At 39.3% G+C, this 19,982-nt stretch overlaps 1 protein-coding gene across 4 annotated transcripts in view; it reads left to right on the top strand.

Moving 5' to 3' along the window:
• Positions 1-16,747, top strand: part of Sos1 (SOS Ras/Rac guanine nucleotide exchange factor 1) — a 123,391-nt gene extending 106,644 nt beyond the window's left edge. For 2 of the 4 annotated variants that reach the window (XM_045137155.1, XM_012949116.2), the window contains exons 20-23: positions 416-680; positions 9,184-9,228; positions 10,882-11,000; positions 12,094-16,747. In XM_045137155.1, coding sequence (XP_044993090.1) covers positions 416-680; positions 9,184-9,228; positions 10,882-11,000; positions 12,094-12,585 — 921 coding nt within the window. In that variant the 3' untranslated portion in view covers positions 12,586-16,747. The remainder of the gene's footprint in view (positions 1-415; positions 681-9,183; positions 9,229-10,881; positions 11,001-12,093) is intronic. The other 2 variants (XM_045137154.1, XM_045137156.1) reach the window with 2 other exon arrangements.
• The last annotated feature ends 3,235 nt before the right edge of the window (positions 16,748-19,982 follow it).

The following is a 19,982-nucleotide window of genomic DNA, read 5'->3' as shown; positions in this document are numbered from 1 at the left end:
ATACAGATGAAAATTCAGGCAATTAATGCATTTTTAAATAGCTCACAATGGTCCTAATAGCATCCCTATGTTAAAGCAAAGTGAGATGCTATAATTCATAGTGATAACCCTGGCTTTTACAACAAGGTTACATTTCTCAAAATAATGTTTTGAAAGCCAGAGCAATAAATAATGTATTGTATTTCAGAGAAATGTTTATCCCCTATGAAGTACTCCATTATTTACATCACTAAAACCCAGCTAAATAAAAGTTCTTAGCAATTTACATAGCAGGATCTGCAGCGAAACGGAATAATGTATCAAGCTGGGATACTTTAATCTGAATAATTATGTTGAATTTTACCAGGAGTATATTGAAAAACCTTCCTTTCAACCACAGTGTTTTAAGTGTGTGTTTCTTTTGATATGTTTGCAGCCAAAAAAATATAGCTATCCCCTAAAATCTCCTGGTGTTCGTCCATCAAACCCAAGACCAGGTACCATGAGGCATCCCACACCTTTGCAGCAGGAGCCAAGAAAAATTAGTTATAGTAGGATCCCTGAAAGTGAGACAGAGAGTACAGCATCTGCGCCCAACTCTCCAAGAACTCCACTGACACCTCCTCCTGCTTCTGGTGCTTCCAGTACCACAGATGTTTGCAGCGTCTTTGATTCTGACCACTCAAGCCCTTTTCACTCAAGTACGTGCGAACATTTCAAGTACTTTAACGCAGTTTTTAGTATTATACATGCCAGAGGTGAAAGATAATCTCTGTGTGTGCGTGCATGCGTGTGTATGTGTATGTACAAATGAGATACCATTTAAAAGGTACCATTATAAAAATAAAAAATTCTGGGCTGGAGAGACGGCTTAACAGTTAAAGCACTTGCCTTCAAAGCCTAAGGACTCATGTTCAACTCTTCAGGTCCCACATAAGCCAGACACACCAAGTGACACAAGCACGCAAAGTCACACATGCCACAAGGGGGTGCATGCATCTGGAGTTTGACTGCAGTGGCTGGAGATCCTGGTGTGCCAATTCTCTACCCCTCCTTCTCACATAAAAAAGGGGAGCCAGTCTGTTGGGCTTGCCTCAAAATTAATTAATAATTTAATAATAAATATAAACAACAACTTACAATTTTTTAAAAAATCTGCTGAGATATCCCTTTTTAAATTTATTACACATTATATACCCTGGTTTCTCTTCAGAATAGTAGAAGTCTTTGCCTTTTGGAAAGTATATTCTAAACACATCTCTCATATCAACATGAAACAAAACTTGTTTTTTAAAAATCTTCAAAGGCTATCAGTCCTTTTTTCAATTCTGCCTACAGAATTATTATATTCAAATACTACTCTGAACACATCATCCCTTCCTCAGCTTCCCTTGGCGCCCTGACAGTGCGTAGTGCCTGTTGCTACTCTACTTCTAAGCACAGTTGCACAAGCACATGAGCTTTCTTACTTCTAGATCAGCACTTTCCAACAGAAGTATAATGGACCATGTGGTCAGTCTCCTGGTAACCATATTAGAAAAATCATAGATAATTGAGTAAAACTGACTTTAGGAATATTTTATTTATCCCCATATGTCAGAAAAGATTATTGTCTCAACATGGAATCATATAGAAAGTTATTATTGAAATGTCTTATATGCTTGCTGCTATTCTGAATTGTTACAATCCACTGTGTACTTATAACCCATCTCAACTCAGACAAGCCAGTAAGATAAATTTTTGTAATCACATGTGGCAACCAAACCATATTCATTTTTAAATTTATTTTATGCAGTTTTAGAGGTCTTTTAACAGTGTATCAGCATTTTGTTTTATTTTATTTATTACATGTTTTGGTTTTTTCAAGATAAGGTCTCACTCTTACCCAGGCTCACCGGGAACTCACCCTGTAGCACCAAGCTGGCCTTGAACTCAATTTCTTCAGCCTCCTGAGTGCTAGGAGTAAATGAGTATGCCAGTGTGCCCTGCTGCACACCACCTTTGAGGTTAGCCTCAGTCACCTTCAAGCGCTGTCATGACTACTTCCACTTGCCCCTCCCACTGCCTGTCCTGGCTGACTCAGCTCGCCCCAGGAGCACCAGCACCACACCAGCGCACTGGCAGCACGGTGTCCCGTGGAGCGAGGCAGAGGCTGAGAAGCACTGACCTTTGAGTTGGGGAGCCTGGTTCACCATCCCAGTCTGCTAGGAAGCTTTCTGGTTTCAAATAAAATACTTTTTCTGTGCTGTCTAGATTTTTTTAAAGTTTCTTCCAGCTCAGAGAATCTGAGAAAACCTACTTTGCATCTTTGGGGGTGTATCATTTTGAGATATGTCCCAGAATCCTACTTACTTATTCCTACATCTGTAGTATACTTGGCTTTTTTTGATGACCAAGAATCATGGAATTATGTAATATACATAACAAGCTACATCTGTTGATAAAATGCTAATAAATATTAGGCTAAAAAAATTCCCATTCTCTCCGTCCTGTAAGTAACATAATAAAGCCATCCATTCTCCAATCTGACTAAAAGTCACTATTTGTTGTACCCATTTAGCTATTGGCAGGATTTTTTTTTTCCTAGAACACATTGCTGCAAGTCCATATGTACAAGGATTCTCTAATAAATTAATTATTGAGAAAGCACACAAAATCCATCAGTTGTAAATTCTGCTTTCCACGGTTCAAATTGTTAAAAACTGAAGAGGTGGGGAAATAGGAGTTAAGCACCTTGTGTGTGCTGCGGCTGCTCTTAGATCTTTGACTGGTGAGGGAGGCAGGCAGGAAGTCACTGTGGCCTTCTGCAGTGCCCAGCAATGCTGGGGCCGTGGAGCCGGATGAGCAGGCACCTGGACACATGGGAACCACTGTTCCAGGAGTGGAGGTTTGTCACTGTAGGCTTGAGGGTATTCTCAGTTTCTCTTTCTTTATGATAAAGAAAATCCCTATGCCTACTCCCTTTGCTCAATAAAAACTAAAAAGAACTAATTTTGAAATGACATAGCCCAGCACAATATAAAACTATCCATGTGCTCAACCCAACCCTTACTGAAAACCTGTTAATGGCCTGTGTTGTAAAGGAAGTTACCAGCTCCTGACTGCACTTCTGCTTAACACAGCAGCCTCTGTGCAGATGACCAGAACCTCCAGCCTGTTGTCCACTGTGTTGCCACCGGAATGAACGCTACTTCCTTGTTTGCCATTCCAAAAAGAGCTATCTTGATGAGATTCTTGTGTCAGTGAACACATTCCCCTTAATGTAGCATAACAAAAAGTACCAGTGCCTAAGTTTCAAAACAGCCAATTTTGGCCAAGCATGGTGGCACCCACCTTTAGTCCCAAAACTCAGGAGGCAGAGGTAGGAGGATTGCCATAAGTTCAAGGCCACCAAAAGACTACATAGTGAATTACAGGTCAGCCCGGGCTATAGCAAAACCCTACCTTGAAAACCCAAAACAATAAACAAATAAAAAGGCAAATTTTAACTAGAATTCATCAATTGTAATGCTACCATCTCTTATAATATTTTACTCCAAAATAATGTGCATTGCATTGGTGGTACAGTGGTGAGCACAGCTGCCTTCCACGTGATTCTGTCAGCGTGCTAAGCATCTTTCTCTGGGAAAGCTTGTAGTCTCGCTGAGAGGTGAAAGCTGATAACATAAAGAGAATCACAGTTAAATGGCCAATGAGTGATGAAGGCATAAATGCCATGCAAGTCTACATAAAGATGATCTCAGAATTGGCAAGAATAGTCATTAAAAGCTTTGTGACAAAGACAGAAGGAAACTGGGCACCTACTTAGTGCTGTCACATGTCACATATACATTCAGAAGCCTTCTCCACACCATGTCCTGGCCAGGTCCCCACTCTGAGATGATTCTGATAGTGGCTAGGAAAAGAAGACTTTGTTTCTGCTGCTGTAGCAAAGAGGGAAAAATAATGAAATCCCCTTAGTACCTTCCTATCTGAAAACTGGTGGTCCTAAAGCAGAGAGAGCCACAAGTCTTGCCTGACTGTGCACTGGAGATGAGCTGTGTCGACATCCCTTAGTAGGGGAAACTGTGGCAATCAAAAAGACAAAGTGGGGGCTGGATAGATGGCTTAGCAGTTAAGGCACTTGCTAACAAAGCCTGAGGGCCCAGGTTCACTTCCCCAGTACCCAGGTAAAGCCAGATGGGCAAAATGGCGGATGTGTCTAGAGTTCATTTGCAGTGGCAAGAAACCATGGCATACCCATATTCATTCTCACTACTTTCATTCATTCTCTCTCTCTACCCTTGTAAATAAATAAGGAAATTTTTTAAAAGACAAAAGTGTTACCTTACATGAATTTGGAACAAGATTATATGTTTGCAGTCGCAAATGCACAAGTATTTAGCAGGCTTTTATGAGCTGAGGAGGTTATCCATTATTTGTATAATTTTTTCCTATAGGAAAAGTTTGATTTTCTTTTTCATAAACGACTCCTTTATAAGCTGGAGGTTATTTTCTACAATAGTTTCAACCTAACTCTAAATCATAGTCTCCTAAGGAACTGTTTTAAAAAATTATCTAGGCCAGCCCACACTAGCCTGGTATTGTCACCAGGCATCAGTTATTTCTTTTTTTTAGATATCTATAAATATTTTAAAAATTTCTTTATTGGTAAGCAGAGAGAGATAGGAGACAGAGAAAGAATGGGTACAGAAGATCCTCCAGCCACTGCAAACAGATCCCAGATGCATGCACCACTTTGTGCATCTGGATTTACATGGGTACTGGGGAACCGAACTTAGGTTGTGAGGCTCTGCAGGCCACATGCCTTAACCACTGTGCCATCTCCAGCCCCTATATAAATTTTTTTAACATAGGTTATGCCCAGCCTGCCACCTGCTCCCTTGTTCCATCATCAGTATTTTTTAGAAAATTCTCAAGAGTATTATAATGTGCAGCCAAGATTGAGAGCCATTAGTCCACTATCTGGGATTTGTACGTAACAAATTCTCATTCTGATTAATTGGATTAAATTCATTACAGTAAATTTGTCCAGTGTGTAGCTGATAAAAAGTTCTACTGTGTTTCCTGATTAAAACAGTAAAATTCTAAAAGACTTTTTTTCTCTCTTTTAAAAAAAAATATTTGAGCCAGGCATGGTGTCTCACGCCTTTAATCCCAGCACTCAGGAGGCAGAGGTAGGAGGATCGCCGTGAGTTTGAGGCCACCCTGAGACTACATAGTGAATTCCAGGTCAGCCTGGGCTTGAGTGAGACCCTACCTCGAAAAAAAATATATATATATATTTTTTTTCTATATATATATATACTTTTTTATTTGACAGAGAAAAAGAGAGGGAGGGAGGGAGACAATGGGTGCACCAGGGCCTCCAGCCACTGCAGATGAACTCCAGACATGTGCTCCCCCTTGTGTGTCTGACTAACATAGGTCCTGGGCAATAATGGATAAACTTGTAAAATATTATCAGTATCATTATTATTTTTTAAAACTTTTTTATTTTTTTCAATTTTTATTAACATTTTCCATGATTATAAAAATATTTAAAGATTTTTTTTTTGACATTGTTCTAAGCTGAGTAATTCAAAGAAAAAAAAAAATAAGAGAAGTAGCCAGGCGTGGTGGCTCACACAGTTAATCCTAGCAGTTGGGAGGGAGAAGTAGGAGGATTGCTGAGTTCAAGGCCACCCTGAAATTACATTCGAGGTCAGCCTGGGCTAGAGTGAGACCCTGCCTCAGAAAAAGCAAATAAGGGCTGGAGGTATGGCTTAGTGGTTAAGGTGTTTGCCTGCAAAGCCAAAGGAACCAGGCTCAATTCCCCAGGACCCACATTAGCCAGATGCACAAGGGGGCACACGCATCTGGAGTTTGTTTGCAGTGGCTGGAGGCCCTGGCATATTCATTCTCATTCTTTCTCTCTCCCTCCCTTCCTCTCCTTCTTTCTCTGTCAAATAAACAAATAAAAATTAAAATAATAATAAGTAAATAAAGAAATGAGAGAAGTACCCCAATTTACCAAAGCACAAGTCTAAGCCTGTGGTACATAATAAGTATAATGAAAGCCAAATTTATATATGTATACACAAGTATGTATGCAATTCATAATTCTTTTAATTTAAGCCAGGCATAGTGACGCACACCTTTAATCCCAGCTCTTGGGAGGCAGAGGTAGGAGGATCTCTGTGAGTTCAAGGCCACCCTAAGAGTATATAGTGAATTCCAGGTCAGCCTGGACTACAGCAAGACCCTACCTTGAAAAGAAAAAAACAAAATATGTATTTATTTGCAAGAAGAGAAAAGGGGAGGGAAAAAGACAGAATGGATGCACCAGGGCATCTAGCCACTGCAAATGAACTCTAGAAGCATGTGCCACTTTGTCCATCTGGCTTTACATGGGTATGGTGAATTGAATCTGGTTGTTATGCACTGCAGTCAGGCACCTTAACCACTGGGCCATCTCTCAGCATTCGGGAGGGAGAGGTAGAAGGATCACTGTGAGTTCAAGACCAGCCTGGGACAAACAGTGAGTTCCATGTTGGCCTTGGCTAGAGAGAGACCCTACCTTGAAAATTTTAAAAACAAAAAAATAAAAATGAGAAATTTGCAAATCTTGAAGCTAGGTGCCTATTTAGTCCTATTTAGTATCTTAGAGGCCCTTAAACTTGAAGAAAATGATCAACAGAGCGACAACTTCATCTAACTGCAGAGTATTAAAAATGAATTGTCCTTTGAAAGATAACTAGGATATGAAAACAGGTTGGGTTGCCACACACCTAGTAATCATGGATTCCAAGTACATATCAATACATAAGGAGCAGAGATAATGGGACAGACTGAGTTGGGGCTACCTAGGAAATATGGCCAACATATCTGTATAAGCAATTAGGTTACGTCAGTCTTCAAGTTAACTGGACTAAGTGAGCTTGAATAAACACTGTCCCAAAATGCATACTGTATAAACATAAGCGAGAAAAGGAAATCTGGATTGTTAATAATCAGCGCAGTCTAGTGTTATAAGAATTATTTTAAGACAGGCATAGCAGCACACACCTTTAATCCCAGTACTCAGGAGGCAGAGGTAGGAAGATTGCTGTGAGTTCAAGGCCACCCTTGGACTACACAGTGAATTCCAGGCCAGCCTGGCCTAGAGTGAGACCCTACCTCAAAAATCAAAAACAAAGAGATATTTTAGCTGCTTGGATGTTGTCTTTTCCATTTGATGGTAGTATCAGGCAGTATAACAGAACTATGTTAATTTATGACCAACACAGGTCTTTTGGCCTTCTGTCTCAATTTTCCTTCCTTAAAGCTTTTATGGCTTTTGATTCTCCATTTTTTTCTTAAAAGAATATTATTAGGGGCTGGAGAGATGCCTCACTGGTTAAGGTACTTGCTGGCAAAGCCAAAGGACCCAGGTTGGATTCCCCAGGACCCATGTAAAGCTAGATGCACGAGGTGGTACATGCATCTGGAGTTCATTTGCATTAGCTAGGAAGCCCTGGCATGCCCATTCTCTCTATCTGTTCTGCCTCTCTCTCAATTTTTTTAAAAATATTTTTGGGCTGGAGAGATGGCTTAGTGGTTAAGCACTTGCCTGTGAAGCCTAAGGACCCCGGTTCGAGGCTCGATTCCCCAGGACCCACATTAGCCAGATGTACAAGGGGGCACATGCATCTGGAGTTCGTCTGCAGTGCCTGGAGGCCCTGGTGTGCCCATTCTCTCCCTCCCTCCCTGCCTCCCTCCCTCCCTCCCTCCCTCCCTCCCTCCCTCCCTCTCTCTCTCTCTCTCTCTCTGCCTCTTTCTCTCTCTCTCTGTCACTCTCAAATAAATAAAAACGAACAACAACAAAAAAAAATATTTTTAAAAGGGCTGGAGAGATGGCTTAGTGGTTAACGACCGAAATTTGAATCCCCAGTACCCACATACAGCCACATGTACAAAAAGGGCACATGCATCTGGAGTTCGTTTGCAGTGGCTAGGGGCCCTGGCACACCCAATGCTTTCTGTCTGTCTGTCTATCTGTCTCTCTCTCTCCCTGTGTCTGTCTTTCTGCTTGCAAATAATTTTTTTGTTTGTTTGTTTGTCTGTTTTTTTGAGGTAGGGTCTCACTCTAGCCCAGACTGACCTGGAATTGACTATGTAGTCTTAGGGTGGCCTTGAACTCTCAGTGATCCTCCTACCTCTGCCTCCCGAGTGCTGGGATTAAAGCTGTGCACCACCACACCAGGCAAAATATTTTTTTAATCTTTAAAAAATTATGTTATTGAAATTAGACATGCTAAATTTATTGGGGAGTTTTCCAAATAAAAAGTATGTAAGTACCAAGTATACATTGGGTTTTAAGTGTTTATAACATGTAGGAGGAAAGAAGCTGTGTCGCTCCCAGCCTTGTTTTAGCATCTAAAGCTCTAGTTATTTTTATAGTGACAGCATATGCCCAAGTCCATTTTTTCCAAAATTATATACTAATATTAGTTTGATGCTCCCTTTAGTCTTTAATAAATTACATGAGTGTAGCTTCTTTTTGTTTGTTTGTTTTTGTTTTTCAAAATAGGGTCTCACTCTAACCCAGGCTGACCTGGAATTCATTATGTATTCTCAGGGCCTTGAACTCACAGCAATCCTCCTGCCTCTGCCTCTGCCTCCCAAGCACTAGGATTAAAGGTGTGCACCACCACACCCAGCTTTCAATTGTTTTTTAAAGTCTTTTTTTAAAATATTTTATTTTTATTTATTTATTTATTTGACAGAAAGAGAGAGAGAATGGGCGCGCCAGGGCCTCTAGCCACTGCAAACGAACTCTAGACACATGCGCCCCCTTATGCATCTGGCTAACGTGGGTCCTGGGGAATAGAACCTGGGTCCTTTGGCTTTGCAGGCAGACACCTTAACCGCTAAGCCATCCCTCCAGCCCTGTTTTTTAAAGTCTTTCAGTGATACCACATAGTTTTGTTTTCAAATGGATATTTTTCATTCATATTCTAACACGAAGTAATAAATCTAATGTCTTCAAAATTCCCTGTATATTACCTCATCTTTTTTTTTTTGCAACAGTAGTAATGAGCTTTTTTAAAAAAAAAAAAACAGCATTCTCTAAAACTAGAATGACAAGAAATACAATTGTCATCATAAATAAATTTTTACAGATGAGTTCAATATATCAGTGGAAAAGAAAAAAAATCTACTTTTTCTTGTTTCCTTTCACAGGCAGCGATACCGTCTTTATCCAAGTTACACTGCCCCATGGCCCAAGTTAGTATATTTGGTTTAAAACTCCTAATTCTTCCTTTGGCTTTAAAATCAGACCAAGTGTCACCTTTCCTGCTAAAACTGTCCTTGGGTCTAGCAGCACTGGTACCTGCTTGCACCATCTTGGAAGGGAGGCCTTCACTGTGCTGTCTTGGTCAGAAATGATTTGCTAAAGTGCATATACTTTTCATGCTTTCTACGAGAGCCTTTTTTCTCTTTAAAAAGAAAACACATGAAATAAGTGGCTTCCATGTTTAAACATTTCTTTTTTCCAACTTTACAATCTTAAATATACTTTAATTCTCAACTCTGAAAACAAAAGCAAAAGCATGCATGCGCATATGGGAATGCTGGCAGCTACATGCAGTGTCTCAGCCACAAAAGTTGCATAGCCTGAGTGACAACATAGACTGTAGGCAAATAACTGCTTTTGACTTTATAAAAACTGACTTACAGTTGTGATTGTTTAAATTATAAGGCCTAAATATTCACCACAGACAAACAATAAAGTACCACTGTAGTTATTTGCTTTTGATTTTAAATAAACTTCCAACCCAATAAGTCTCATTATTTTTAGTCATTTTAAACTAACAGGTTAATAGCTTTACTTTTTTCATACTAATGATTTCAGGACATGTACAATTTTAATTATAAGCTAAATTAACTATACATAATCTCTTTTAATGTGATCAAAATGTTGATCATGTGAATATTAAGAGTATGAAATACCCTTTAAGCTCTATATTGTTATAACATTTAATGGAAAAAATAAGTTTAATGCTTAAAGGAATAAAAAGACTTTACTAAGTACAGTTTGAAAGCTTAAGCATTTTCGTATCTTTTTATGGTCTCTATAAACTAATAATTCACATAAGTACCTTTCAAAGTAAATTCTTACATGCCTAAATTATGATTTTGTCACCATGTTTGTGAGTTTGGATTCGTTTTTATTAACTTTTTTTGTACCATTTCACCAACTTATTCTTAGATCAGGTTTACTAGACTTTAGTATAACTCCTTTTCATCATTGGGCCTGTCCCCCACCAAGAATTTTTAATAACTCCATCTCAGCTAATGTATTTGGACTTGATGTGATGCACTTGACTTTGCTTACATGTAAGGAGAGCCTAGATCCAAGCCAAATGAGAAGAGGCCTAAGTGGGCACAAGATTCCTTCTCCAGCATCATTTAAGAGATTTTTTTTGTTGGACAGAGGCATTGGGAAAAACTTTTAAGATCAGAAATTCTAGTCTCAGGTACTTTCCAGTAAGGGCAGGAGACCTCTACAGTAATAAAATTAGAGACAAAAATGACAATTCCAAAGATGTTTGTTTTTCACCTTTCCAGCAGCAATCTAAGACCTAGTTTTTAAAAAATCCAATAATAGGTTAACGGTAAGAATGCTAATTTTGTTCAAGAAGCAAAATAATACTAGCTTAGGCAGCTTTTTCTAAAAATTCTGCTGAGCAATTTTTGTATGCTTTTATAGCAATTTGTTTTAATAAATGGAATACTGTTAGGTATTGGGTTGTTAATCTGCTTTTGATATATCAACACATTTCTTTTCATAAACACAGTTTACATCTAAGCCTGTTCAAGATTAATAAGTGAAATAATACTGCCATAAACTTGTTTTAAAAATTTAACATCCTACAGGATCTGCTTCAGTATCATCTATAAGCCTAACCAAGGGCACTGATGAAATGCCTGTCCCCCCTCCTGTTCCTCCTCGAAGACGACCAGAATCTGCCCCCGCAGAATCTTCACCATCTAAGGTAAAGCAGAAAATCTTGTTATCTGGAAATTGGAATCATTAGTTATAATCAATTGCTTTTATCTAGTCTATTTCTCACTGGAATAGGTTAACATTAAAGAGTATTTGGGCTTGATAAAGATATGCCAAATTTAGCATATCTTTTCTTATAAAGCTAGTCTGGGAGTATGTATGCAAAACTTCCATAAGCCTAAAGCTAAGAGTATTAAGGAAGGAAAAAGAAAAATTTAACCTATAAAAGAGTGGTAACTTAGAGTCGGGCATGGTGGCGCACGTCGTTAATCCCAGCACTCAGGAGGCAGAGGTAGGAGGATTGCCATGAGTTTGAAGCCACCCTGAGACTACGTAGTGAATTCCAGGTCAGCCTGGACTAGAGTGAAACCCTACCTCAAAAAGCCTAAAAAATAAAATAGTGGTAACTTAGTCTCATGTAGTTCTTTCAAAACAGACACACAGAGGGAAAGAAAGGAAAAGGGAAAGCCTGAAGGTTTGTGTAAAGGTACATTGTTGTGGCTGAGACTATACCTTAGCGTGTGCTGCAAGTTACTTCTCTCAACCCTCAGTAGGGATCTTACACACTTGTAAGTGGGGTTTCATTAAGAGATTTTCCTAAAGATCATTAATAACTAATTTCTGTACCTGTTTAACTTTTAAAAATCTTTTTTATTGCACTACTAATTCATTGGTTCTTAAGCTATTTAGAGAGCAGAGACACTTGAATAAGACCCTTTGTAGATTTTATGAAATGTTAATACAGTAAATTTAAAATTAAAAAATTAGTGCAGCTCTGTGGTATATGGCTTGCCCAGCATATGTAAGACCCTTCGTTCAACCCCCAGCACCACAAAAAGGAAAGATTAATGGGTAATTTATGCTGAGTCAGAAAGCATAGTGCTTTGCATGGTAGGCAGGCAGCAGCAAACAAAATTTTGACTTATCATGGCAAAATTAATTTTACCTCATTTAAAACATATGAGAAAACGTTTCCACACCTAGCATTCTGCCAAGAACATACTTGAAAGCTCCAAGTTAACTCAATGTATTTATGATACAAATTATTAATAAATGTGTTTTTACTCTTCTTTATTTCTTAGATTATGTCTAAGCACTTGGACAGCCCCCCAGCCATTCCTCCTAGGCAGCCCACATCAAAAGCCTACTCACCACGATACTCAGTATCAGACCGGACCTCTATATCAGACCCTCCCGAAAGCCCTCCCTTGTTGCCACCACGAGAACCTGTGAGGACACCTGATGTTTTCTCAAGCTCACCACTACATCTGCAGCCTCCCCCTTTGGGCAAAAAGAGTGAGCATGGCAATGCCTTCTTCCCAAACAGCCCCTCCCCCTTTACACCGCCACCTCCCCAAAGCCCTTCTCCTCACGGCACAAGGAGGCATCTGCCATCACCGCCACTGACACAAGAAACGGACCTCCATTCCATCGCGGGGCCTCCTGTTCCTCCACGACAAAGCACTTCTCAGCATATCCCTAAACTCCCTCCAAAAACTTACAAAAGGGAGCACATACACCCATCCATGCACAGAGATGGACCACCACTGTTGGAGAATGCCCATTCTTCTTGAGTTCCTCTACACTGGGATATACAATTTCCTAGCTCCAAATCCATTGCTGGCAATGGATGCACTGAACATGCCAGCCCTGAGGAGTTGAAATTGAGAGCTCCAAACACTAATGACTCTACTTCAAGATGCAGTATAAGACAATGAATTTTAACCTACATGTAAGTGTACAATGAGGTGGTATTCCAGTTGAAAATTTGGTAAGACTGATCTAGAGGAATTGGACAACAGATTGCACCTGGAAATCTCGTGAAGGGACATTTTTTGTTCAGTAGACAAGAGTCCTTATTTTGTGAAGTGATCTTTATCGTTAAAGGGATGGAAAACAGTCTAATTAATGTCCAGCAAGCCCACATGATAGTTTTTGTAATTCAAGATATTATGCACTTTTAAAAACCTTTAAACAGGGATCTTACAATCCTCCTTTGTTTTCCTTTGCTTTACTCTTCTTTAGAATATTTCTTAAAAATCATTCAAAGGACTGTGAGGAAAGGCTGTGGTACCTGACCTTGTTGAAATCAAGGCCCAGCACTGTACTACAGTCCTGTTTACAGATTATTACAGTGAATTGAATGGGTACCAAGGCTTCACCAAAGAGGTACTTTTTGTTGTTGTTATTTTAAGAATAATTATACCAATTTTAAGAGCATTCCCTATCTGTCCCCTACACACGAAATATGGTGGTGTTGCCTTCAAACAAGAGAAGTTTTGTGTCATTAAAACAATGGAAGAAGTTTTTTAAAATTTAACTGTCGAGTATACTACTTACATTTAGGAGACTGTTAATCTGTGCTAGATTGTCATCCCTACCCTCTTGTCCCACAAAGGTTTACTGGTAGTGTGTGTCCTGGCTCCCAGCTGTCCCTCTAACCATACTATGGAAATGCAGACATCCAATGTGAACAGGAGCACTTGCTGGGCCTCACTGACACCATTCATGTTTTACTAATAGTCAAATAGTCAGCATACCTAGTTACCTTGCATTGCTTAAATCATGTGTATATAGTGAATGTTATATAATATACCTGGCAGGTTTGTTTTAATTTAATTAAATAAAGATACAAATACTTTGTTTGGCTGGCATATATTAAATTATTGTATGGAGAAAATGGTTGACTCCTATTTCTTTCAGTTGAAAAACATACACATAAACACTAAGCATAAAAGCACATGTTGTGGTACGCCTTGGTTTCTAGTTCTGGACATATGTATTTATCTAAAGTTGGAGCTTGGCATATAGGAAAATACTTGGTTAAAATAGGGTTAGTATCTTTTAAACATAACTTTGTGGTGGTTGTTTTTAATTTTCTAAGCAAAATGTATAGTTCAAGGTTTATATTGAACATTTCTGCCTTGCTTAGTGAAGGTCTTCTCTGTCAGAGCGACTCCTTATAAAACATTCTACCTGCATCATTACTGTCAAAATATGGATTATTCATTAAGCCCGTGTGCTGCTTTTCTGGGTCTAACAAATACTGTGACTGAAATGCATGCAACTTGTTAAGGAGAAAAGTTTTTATTAATCTCCACTATCCTATGAAATGGGCAGTTATCCCATCCTGAGAGTTCCCAGCTCATCAGTAGCTGCATGTGTCTTCTGAGTAACAGAGCAACATTTCAGTAGTTCTGTTAGCCATATAGGGAGAGACGTCATGGGGGAAACGTAGTACTTTATTTCCTGTGATATGTGTTAGAGCACTGAATGTACATTCTGATAGTACATAGTCCTTTAAGACCAGAAAGTTTGCTAACTGCATCATCCTTATGCAGTCCATCCTATCCTATCATCATCTTTCTTATTTATTTGTTAGAGTTGAAGCCATTGTTCTCTTGGTAAGGTGACTGCTGTGCTCTAAAAGTACCCTCAAAAGTTAGTTTACCCTGTTGAATGCAAAGTGTACATCAAACTAGTCATTGAACAATTACTGACCGAAGCTTACTGACTACTGCTGCTACAACTGCTTGTGTTACACATTCCAGAATTTTTTGTGACTTTTTACTGGGCCAGCCTAGCTGTCCTTCAGATTTCTCTTATTATGGCTTATTGATCATGTTTTGATTTTCCCATCCCATCTTCAAATGAAAACCTGAAAAAAGTCACAATGGAAGCCCATTCAGTATCTCTCTGCAAGTATGTTAGCCTTCAACATGTTGATGACCCCTTTCCATCCTGCCTAAGCCTAGAAAGAAGGAAAAATCAGATGTGGCATTCTACTCATGCTTATCCCAAAGGGAACCATGCTCTATCCTGGGGTTCTAGACCACATCACTGTGCAGATGTTTACATGCATTGTGGAAGAAGGATGTTTTAATTCTGAAGTTATGACATTTGAGTAAAAATATTTTCTGTAGTGGTAACTGCTTAGACAATTTCCAATTGGATGCCCTATGAAGGTATGAGAACTATATCCTTTTCCATGAAACATCTAGCTGACAAATTTATCCTTAGTAATAACTAAAACATACTTATTTAGGGACAAGAAGTGGGGGTAGAAAGTGCACCATTAAAAAAACTGCTTTTGAATCTAGGATAGATAAGGCAATCAATATAGCATGTGTTCTGTTAACCACCTTCCAAAACAGGGAAACCAGATAAGTATATGCTTCTAAACTTAATGAAAGGCGGGTTCTTTATTCTTCCCAGTCCTTCAAATATATTTTAAGATACAAATGATAAGGAAATAGACAAACATTGAAGGTCTGCTTAACTAAAGTTTGCTTAAATGAAAGTTGTTGCACATCAAATTCTGAGTTGGGAGGGTTATATTCTCGAATTCAAGGATGATTCAATGGGTCTGACTTGAACAAAGAGTATGCCACCCGCACGGCAGTACAATGGTCTACTGAAGGACTGTTTCAGCTGGAGACTGTACTGTGTTTCAGAATTCTTCCTTAGTGTTTTTTTCCTAAACCAAAATTTGTTTATGCAAATCAAAAATTAGTTGGTATTTTTGATCTTACAAATTTGTTCTCAAGTCTAGCTTACTTCAGTCTTATTCATTATCTTTTATATGATATCTTAAATTCAGAGTATTTAGTGGCTCAGCAAAACAATGTGGGAAGAGTTGTCCCAATTTATCAGTGTTGTACATATAAAAGAAACCCTTTTTTTCTCTTCAGATTCAGAAACAAAATAACCATGTGTTTTTGGGTATGTTGCTGCTGTGGATAAGTTTACATGGTCTTTTGACCTCTAATGTGGACTGCTTGCTGTCCACGTGTAGGTCCTGTCATAGTACACATTAATCTACCAGTAAAAATACACATCACAAAGTTAGTATCCATTTGGCTGGAAGAGAGAATTATGCAGTGACTTTTATAAGGGAAAGTGATGACTTTATTTAATATTTCTCTCATTTGAAACAGTACTAACTTTTTAAATAATTTAATCTCTTATACATGAGCCAATGAAATATTCTGAGTTCTAGTTAAGAAAAAGCATGATGTCTATATATAAACAACAAAAGCTTGTAACTTCTTTTATAAATTTCATGCCTTATTTTCCATTTTTGACACCATAAAGTGCATTTTCTGTGAACTGTGAGCAAATTTCCCTTTTGCCTTTAATGAAAATAGTGCATTAAGTAGCCAATTGCTGCAAAGTTCAAGCTACAGATGGGCCACATTGGAGCACCACTCACAGGATGAAGATGCATAAGCGGTGAAGTTCAACGTGGTGTGGCAGAGGGCGGCGCCCCAGTGCCAGATGCATGCCACTTTCAGTAGCTGCCAAATGTGCCTTTAATTAAGAACATCTCTGATTTCTTTTCTTCAGATCAAGTCAGCATTTGGGGGCGGGAATAGGGCAGGGAATTTGGGTGCGTAAGTAACTGGTGAAATCACCAGAGAATTTGTTTGTCCAAGTGACATGTATAATTTTTAGTTGAGATGTGTCTGTGTATAAGTGTGTATTTGCCTTTGTTTAGTAGCACGGTTATTTGCTAAGTAATTGTCAAAAATTGCTCTGTCAGTCTTACTCTGATGTAAGAACCAAGTGTGGTCTATATACATCTAATATGGCCTTTGTACCTGACCATGTTCCTAGGTAACTTTTGTACTGTGTTCAGTAGTATTTGGTTTGCGTTTAAAGTGAAAATGATGGCTGTTATTTTTCTGGCATTACTAAGATAAACTGAAAAAATAATAAATAAAAATGCCTTACATAGCCACAAGTGTATTATTTTTGTATGCATTTTTGTTAGAAGGCAGTATTTTTAAAGTCATCAATGATCATTATTTAGCTTATACTTTCCTCTTGGAAATAGTTTACACTTTATCATGCTTTGTCCCTGGGGACCTATTTCCTGTAAAAAGTTATTATGTAAAAGGGCAGAAGACATTCTGTGTTAAATCATATGATTGTAATGGCCCCTGGGATAGAAATTAGCAAAGTGAGGCTAGGCAGACGCAAGTCTTTAATCCCAGCACTTGAGAGGCTGAGGTAGGAAGATGGCCGGGAGTTCACAGCCAAGCTGGGGCTACCGAGTGAGTTCCAGGTCAGCCTAGGCTAGAGTAAGACTGCCTCAAGAAAAATGAAGGAAGGAAGAAAGAAAAGTCAGCAAAGTGACCTTGGTGGTACTTGGTACTTGGGTGAAGTTTTAGAGGACAGTTACGCCTCTTCAAAGAATTTTTAGTATACTACAGTTTCCTGACACACAGCTTTTGCTGAGACCTGCAGCTTGACTTCACAAATCTTTCTAGGGTTGACATCAAAGATAAGACCTTACGACTAGGATCACAAATTCAAAGCCTGTCTGAACGACTGCCTCAAAATGTTATTTGAGTAGGGCATGGCGGTGCACTCCTTTAGCACTCAGGAGGCTGAGGTAGGAGGGTCGCTGTGAGTAATATCAGCCTGAGACTACACAGCAAACAGTGAATTCCAAGTCAGCCTGGGCTAGAGTGATACCCTACCTCAAAAAAGAAAAAAAATAGTTATTTTAAATGCCTAAATGTGTGAGACCCTTGGTTCACATTCCAGTATACTTAAAAAAAGCAAGCCAGGTGTGGTGGCATACACCTTTAATCCCAGCACTCATGAGTTCAAGGCCACACTGAGACTACATAGTGAATTCCAGGCTAACATCAGCCTGGGCTAGAGGAGTAAGATCCTACCTTGAAAAACCAAAAGGGGGGGAAAAACATTTGATTCTAAATTTGCTCTTGAAATGTTACTTTTGAGCTTTGACACAACGATATGCCTTACTCTCATAATCATGCCAGGTCCTCACAGACAAAGGCACAAAGGCTCAAGAATGGGAGTAGGGAGGCCACACCCACCCACCCACCCCAGCCTGCTTTTTGGTGTTTTTTGATAGAATACAATAGAAAAGCAATTTATGGACATTTTAACCTTTTAGAATTCTTGATACTGAATTGGGGCAAAAAAAGGCTACCAACTATTTAGAAGATACTTCATCTTAATCAGGGAATCAGTGTGGCAGAGTGAGCCAGAGCTTTGGAATCTTACCTACTTCTGTTCTACTGTCGTTATTTACTGCACGGGTGACCTTGAAGTTATGTAAAGTCTCTCATCAATACAAAAGGTGAGAGATTATCTAGGACTTCTGTGAAAGGTTAATGTATAAAGCACAGTGCCTTTCATAGAGATATGGTAAATAAAATTATAAAGGGTATGTTCAGTTTGCTTGCTCTAAGAAAACTCAGGGGGTTATTGGTTTATCCTGAAGTACTCATGATATAATTATGGCTTCCTTTGCTATTTATCATTACCCAAAGTATTATTTTGGTGACTTTTTTTTTTTTTTTAGTTAGGATTTCACTCTGTAGCCTAAACTGTCCTGAACTCACTTTGTAGCCTAGGTTGGCCTTGAACTCATGGCAATACACCAGTCTCCAAGTGCTGGCACCATACCTGGCCTTCAAATTGGTTATGAGTGAATTTAAGTTATAAATATTTTGATGAAGGCTGTTCTGACTGTTCAGCAGTCAACCAGAATTTATTAGTCCAGGTGCAATGCTGGTGTGAGGGATGCACCAATGGACAAAAATCCATTTCATCCTAGGATTTATAAGCTAGTGAAGGGATGTAAATAGGAAGCAATAAGTAGAATAGGATATTATAAGTGAAAATGTAACTGCTGTGAAGAAAAGAAGGTAGGCAACTTGGAATATGGAGAACAAGAATGGTGAAACTTCTATGCGATGGTCAGTCTGCCTCACAGAGATGACATAACTGAAGTCCCAAAGGAGGTGAAGAAATGCAACATGCAATGTCTAGGAGCAGAATGCCAAGTCACAGAGAACAGCCAGTTCAGCAGCCCGTACGGAAGAGAATGCTGTGTATGAGCACCAGCGGCAGCATGCAGGAATGTGGCTAGACTAGAAGGATGTGCAGTCAGAGGTCTGACAGGCACTAGATCAGTTAAAGTGTGAACAGCCATCGTGCTGATTTGACTTTCGAGAGCCCTTTGGGGATATGAGCAGAGGAGAAGTATGGTTCCATTTATATTTTGGTTGTTGTGTTGAGAAGAATTAGATAGGGAGGCCAGACCAATAGAAAGTGGCTTGGACCAGGATAATGGCAGTGGAAGTGGTAAGAGGTTGGAATAGGGATCTATCTGGAAGACAACCAGTTTGCTAACAGGCTGGATGTGGTTTAAAAAAAGAATTGTCAAAGACAACATCAAGGTTTTGGGCCAGAACAACTGGAAGGATGAGGTTATGATGAACTATGTGGGGAAGATATGATGGAAGAAGACTGAGACACCAATTTGAACATTCTATAAACACATCAGACATCTGAAGTCAGTAGGCAGTTGGAAATAACAATCTGGAATTTGGTAAAGTCTAGGCTAAAGATATAAAATTGGCAGCCACTTTCATAAAGTGTGTGTGTTGCTAAGGATGGAATCTAGGCCTGATGAATGAAAGGCAAGTGTTCTACCACCCTGGCAACATCCCTGGTCCATAATGATCCTATTCTAAAGCCAACAGAATAGATCACAAAGGAGTGAATATAAACTGGGGAGGAGGGGTAGAATAATATCAAAAGAGTAGAGGAAGTAGAATAGAACAAGAAAGAACTGCCAGTTAAGAAAGTATGGGTGCAGGGGCTGGAGAGATGGCTTAGCAGTTAAGGTGTTTGCCTGCAAAGTCAAAGGACCTTGGTTCGATTCCCCAGGACCCATGTAAGCCAGATGCACAAGGTGGCACATATTGTTTTCAGTGGCTGGAGGCTCTGGCTCGTCCATTCTCTCTCTCACGCTCTCAAATAAATAAATAAATAAATAAAAGTTTTTTAAAAGTATGGGTACAGGGGCTGGAGAGATGGCTTACCGGTGAAGGTGTTAGCCTGTAAAGCCAAAGGACCTAGGTTCAAATTCCCAGGACCCACGTAAGCCAGATGCACAAGGGGGTGCATGCATCTGGAGTTTGCT

Source organism: Jaculus jaculus, chromosome 18, assembly GCF_020740685.1.
Source record: "Jaculus jaculus isolate mJacJac1 chromosome 18, mJacJac1.mat.Y.cur, whole genome shotgun sequence".
Classification (NCBI taxonomy): Eukaryota; Metazoa; Chordata; class Mammalia; order Rodentia; family Dipodidae; genus Jaculus; species Jaculus jaculus.
Note: the sequence above shows the minus strand (reverse complement) of the source record. Positions and strands in the feature narration are given on the sequence as shown.